This window comes from Propithecus coquereli, unplaced genomic scaffold, assembly GCF_000956105.1.
Source record: "Propithecus coquereli isolate 6110/MARCELLA unplaced genomic scaffold, Pcoq_1.0 Scaffold160, whole genome shotgun sequence".
Classification (NCBI taxonomy): domain Eukaryota; kingdom Metazoa; phylum Chordata; class Mammalia; order Primates; family Indriidae; genus Propithecus; species Propithecus coquereli.
In genome coordinates, this window is record NW_012140525.1 from 2334071 (window position 1) to 2339145 (window position 5075).

The 5075-nt window shown below is 35.6% G+C and overlaps 1 protein-coding gene across 1 annotated transcript in view; it reads right to left on the minus strand.

The window, feature by feature from the left end:
• PAM (peptidylglycine alpha-amidating monooxygenase) overlaps positions 1-5075 on the minus strand; it is a 344515-nt gene that overhangs the window by 164513 nt on the left and 174927 nt on the right. Inside the window, exon 4 of the mRNA XM_012641055.1 lies at positions 1281-1338. Coding sequence (XP_012496509.1) covers positions 1281-1338 — 58 coding nt within the window. The remainder of the gene's footprint in view (positions 1-1280; positions 1339-5075) is intronic.

Genomic DNA, 5075 nt, shown 5'->3' on the forward strand with positions numbered 1-5075 from the left:
AATTTATATTCTAAATCATATTTAGTGTTACTCAATACACAACAATTAGAAACTTAAATTATTTTTGGCTTTAAAGTTATTCAGTTCAGGATCCGAGAGCACTGTCCTTCCTTTTTTCTTGTTAGTGTCCAAATATTATGAAAAACAAAAGTCAGGCAATGCTCAACTTCTCAGGGTCTGATTTTCATTCTTAGGAATTAACTATGGAGCAAAGTTTGTTGAGAGTATTGTTATAGGTTGTATTTTCTGTTGTGATTGCCACCAAAGTGTGTGGGGAAAAAAATACGTGCACAGTGATCTGGCTTTGCAAGTCTATAATGTACATTCCTGTGGGAAACACCTCATGAAAATTCATCCTCAGACTGCCCCAAGACTACTGTACACATTTCACAATTCACATAATAGCCGTTTCAGACAGCCCACCTGAAGATTAGTTTCAAGGGACCAAAGTACAACTCTCATTACCATCACTTTCTCTCCAAAATCAACATCTCAAACCAGAAAAGTGACATGGAAAAAAGCAAATCCATGAATAATTTGCCAATCACATCTCTTCCCTACACAGTTAAAAGTCTGTCATAAGGGATGTTTAAATTAAAACAACCTAGATGGAAACAGATGGTGCTTTGTCACTTTTCCTATCTGGTTCAAAGTCTCAGTTGGGAAAGGTCCTGTCATTTAAGACTTCTCTTATTCTATAATATACACAACAGAATGAATGTTCTTTCTTCCCTCTTTCCCTCCCTGCTTCCTGACCTCCCTTCTTCTCTGTCTTTCCTTTCTCTCCTTTCCTTCCTCCCTCCCTACTACCCCCATTCTCCCTCCCTTCCTTCCTTCCTATCCATCTATCTACCTGTCTGACAGGTAAAATCTTATATTCACCAATGTTGACTTTAACTGCAGTCAATTTATAGCATGAACCAGCAGGTAAATAAACAGTCTGTTGGGCGGAGCGGAATTAAGCATCCTGCCACAGACAGAAAGCCAATACTATACAAATGGGACCACATGAGATTGGCAGCCATTGACATCTGCAGGCAACTCCTTAACTACTATTACTCATGAATCTCTCCAGATACAGTTTGTAATCGTATCTCTCAGTGGCTCTCTCTAGTTTGTTTCTGCATTAGGCATGATAAATGCATTTTAGAAATTGACAGTAAAAGATTAATATGCTCATAACCATCAAAGAGAACCTTTTACCGATTTCAAATAGCGGCCTCCCCTCTGCCCCCTGCCCGCTGCTCCAAACACACATGCACCATCCAATTAATACTTACTCACGAAGGCTTCCTCATCCACTGGCAAACGCACTGACATGCAGAAGTAGGTATCAGACTATTAAAGAAAGATACAAAATCTGAATTAAACTGCTGCTAGTAAAGAAGAAATTATAACTATTACAAGCATGGCCTCTATGATTGAAAAAGAAGTACTGGTTCAGTGAGGTGAGGTTACCTGCAGAGTGCTGGGTGGCAGGTTAGTGGAAGGGCTAAGTCTAGAACTTAAGTACTCTAAAAGTTTTCCTAAGACTCTTTCCTAAACAACTTTGCATCCTGTTTAGAAAATCAACTGTGAGTGATAGTTCTAAAATTGTCATAGTTAAAAGGCAACATTTTAGATGCTTACATAAAAAGAGTGGAACAATTTAATGCATTTGATTCTAAAATGGCAAGAGTTAGTTTTGACTATCTTTGCTGCTTGCAAAATTAAATATTTAATTTCCTGAATAAATCTGCAAATGCCCCAAATATTAATTAGAGAGGTATAATGAATAAGAGTTGGTCTTAAAATGTAATATTATACTTGGTTGTTCTTTCTTTAACATTTTTATACAATACATTGAAGAAATCAACATTAACTCAAATTATTATTTCTTTCCCAGTTATTGGTCTCTTATCTAAATGGTCATTTTTCCACTCTCAAGTATATTAATATCGAGACTTTTTAGTGATAAAAATTGCAATTTAAGGAGAATGGGCTTCTGCTGATCTGTGCACTCCAGTTCCCTAATGGAAATCCATATGCAGTAAAGTATGTGCTATGGTTGATAATATACCCAATACAAATATAGGCTCCACTCATTTAACAACTCATAGTTCCTGGATTATTACTGCACAGTCCTGGAATCAACCAACATGGTTACCAACATGGATAGAGATCACGGATAATAAGAATAATTACAAACATCTATTGAGAGTTTATTTTGTGTCAGTACTGTTCTAAGCACTCTACATGTGTTAATTCTTTTAATCCTCAAAGCACATTCCTATTAAGCAGGAATTATTATCCTATTATAATCCTATTATGAGGATTATTATCATTATCCTCATTTTACAGACAAGGAAACTGAGGCAAGTCAAGGTTAAGTAACTTTGCAAAGATGCCCTAGCTAATGGCAAAGACTCCCTCCTTGACCAAACTCTAGTCACGCTCCTTTTAGCCCTGTTCTTGATTAGGCATCAACCTTGGCCTATAAAAACTTCAGACTCTCAGCTCAAATGATTTTGTTTACAACCCCCACCCCCCTGTCCCAACACACACATTAAGAGACTTGAACAAATACTAGTATAGTTTCTAACAGCTCAAGGCTGCATCCCTTGGAAGACTCCATCATCCCTTAAGATGCCTGCTTAATAAACTTCAATGGTGCTAGGGAAATTTATTGTTTGTTCCAGACAAAACCTGGTAATAGGTATGGGCCCCTGAACCTTCTCTTAGAGCAGTTACTTTAGAAAGCTTGCAACTATACCTTTTTTCTCCGATCCTTTGAAATGTAAACCTTCTACCAGCCCAAAGTGGCTTCTCACATTGAAGGAGATGGCTATGTTCAGCTCCCAGCCCCATGGGCACCTTGCTTTATTTAACCTATCCCACTACCTCCTGTCATAAAGATATAAGAAGTTTGTTTCTGCTCCCCATAACTGGCAATTGACAAACCCAGGTGTCTCAGGCACATGGACGAATCCTCTTCACACCCCTCAGCACATGCCAGCCTTTAAAAGGTCTCCTCCCTTTTATTTTGGGAGTTCAGTTCACACTGGACCCTTTTCCCTATTGCAAAAGTTACTACTGAATAAAATCCGTTCTTATTATTTTAACTAGTGTCCAGCTTGTTTATCTTGGACACCAGCAAATGCAGAAGCAGGAATCTGAACATAGGCAGTCTGTGCATTATACTAATGCATTACAGGTCATTTGAAGCAATGTGACAAATAATGGCTAAAAAGCAAATGTAAAAAGAAAAATAAATTTAAAGAAGCTAAGTATATATTTATAACAAGAAAGGATCAAAAGGTTGTGACGAAATGCAAATGAACCAGAAGTTCTTTTTAATTTGGACTCAGTTTTTGGTTTTACTTTGATTTTACTGTAAGCCAGCTCAAGTTGTTTTCAGAATAGGCAAGTTATATGCATAAATAGATACGTCAAATTCAGCAAGTTGGTTCTCTTGATAAAAAAAAAAAACTAAGCACAATGATAGCTACATATAATACATAGAATAAAGAAAACTGCTATTTATACTCAGAATTGATCAGATCCATACTGTAATTTTTGTTCTTACTATTAGCTACCCAATTTTAAATGATAGAATAACTTGGGAATGTCTTTTATCAATTTATATTTTTTGGCTAGTAACTTCTGTGCTATTGAGAATGTGTTCAGATTTCAACTATTTCTTTCTTGAGCTCATAAAACCAGAAGAAAGAAAGAAAGAAAGAAAAGAAAGAAAGAAAGAAAGAAAGAAAGAAAGAAAGAAAGAAAGAAAGAAAGAAAGAAAGAAAGAAAAGAAAAAGGAGAAAAGAAAAGAAATGAGCAAGCCAGCCAGCCTCTGTAGAACACCTGTATCCTACACAATTATCTTGGGAGAACAAAGTCTATATTAGACACGGTCACAATGGTTCTACCATGTACCCTCATACTCTGATTTAGTATTTTACTTATGCCCCATTTTTCAAGATAAAGAATAATTCTGTTAGAAGAAGGAAAACTATTTTTTTCTAAAAATGAGCACATTTAAAAACATACTATGTATGAAATCAATAACTAGCCTTTAGCTGAAAGCTCTGAAGACCACAGTTCAATAGAATAGAGAATTGTAAAAGGTAAATTATTCTTTTCTCTACAACTGTAAAAGGCATTGGTGATTCTGTTCTGGGGCACTTTGGTACCATGGCTTAGTTTCTAGAATTAAGTTGAGAACTTAAGATCTATGTAAGTAAAATAAGTCCCCAAGGGTTAATTAGAGAAGCCAAATCTTAAGGATGACTCAGGGGCAAGTTCTGTCCTCCTCAGGCTGGCTGAGTATGTGTAAATACTTTTCTAAAATGAACTACTCTGTGCGTAGGTCTAACAGGCATTGCACCTTTTTTTACAGAAATGGAAATGGATTCACAGAAAGCTCATTCATCTACCTAAGGCCACTCAGGTAGTTAGTGTTAGAGTTAGGATTAAAAGCCTTCAATTTATGCCTTCAAGACCATCAGAGATATAGTTTGTTGTCTTTCTTGCCACTTTCTTGACATCAAGTTTTAATCTAGTTAAACTGTGATTCTAGCAAGACCTTTAAATCTTCATGCCTCTATTTTTCTAACTATGAGACTATATTTTAAATAAAATTTAAAGTTTTTCATAAGTAAATGAATAACTTTTTTTTTTTTACAAGATATGTAATTTGTTGAAGAATGGGGTTGGACAATGGCCTTTGCCAGACTATTATAAGTGCTCACTATACCACAGGGAAAGAAAGATTATTTAGGTGATTACAAAATATTATTTGATCAATACAGGTTAATTTCTATAGCAGGTCACCAAAAATGGATGGTTACTTTAAATTTAATTCCCATGCTGCAAGTATCAATTAGTTTAAGAATTTAAGACAATAATGATGTGTAATCACATAGTTAACTATCACAAACCCTGTGATTGAGCAAACTTTTTCAACAAAGCATAGTCTCCAGAGGCAAGAACAACAAGAAAACTTATATGGTATACTTCTCAAAATAATAAAATCATTGCATCACTGATATGAGCAGGTAATCAGTTGTGTTTTTCTTTTTTGCATGATGAACACC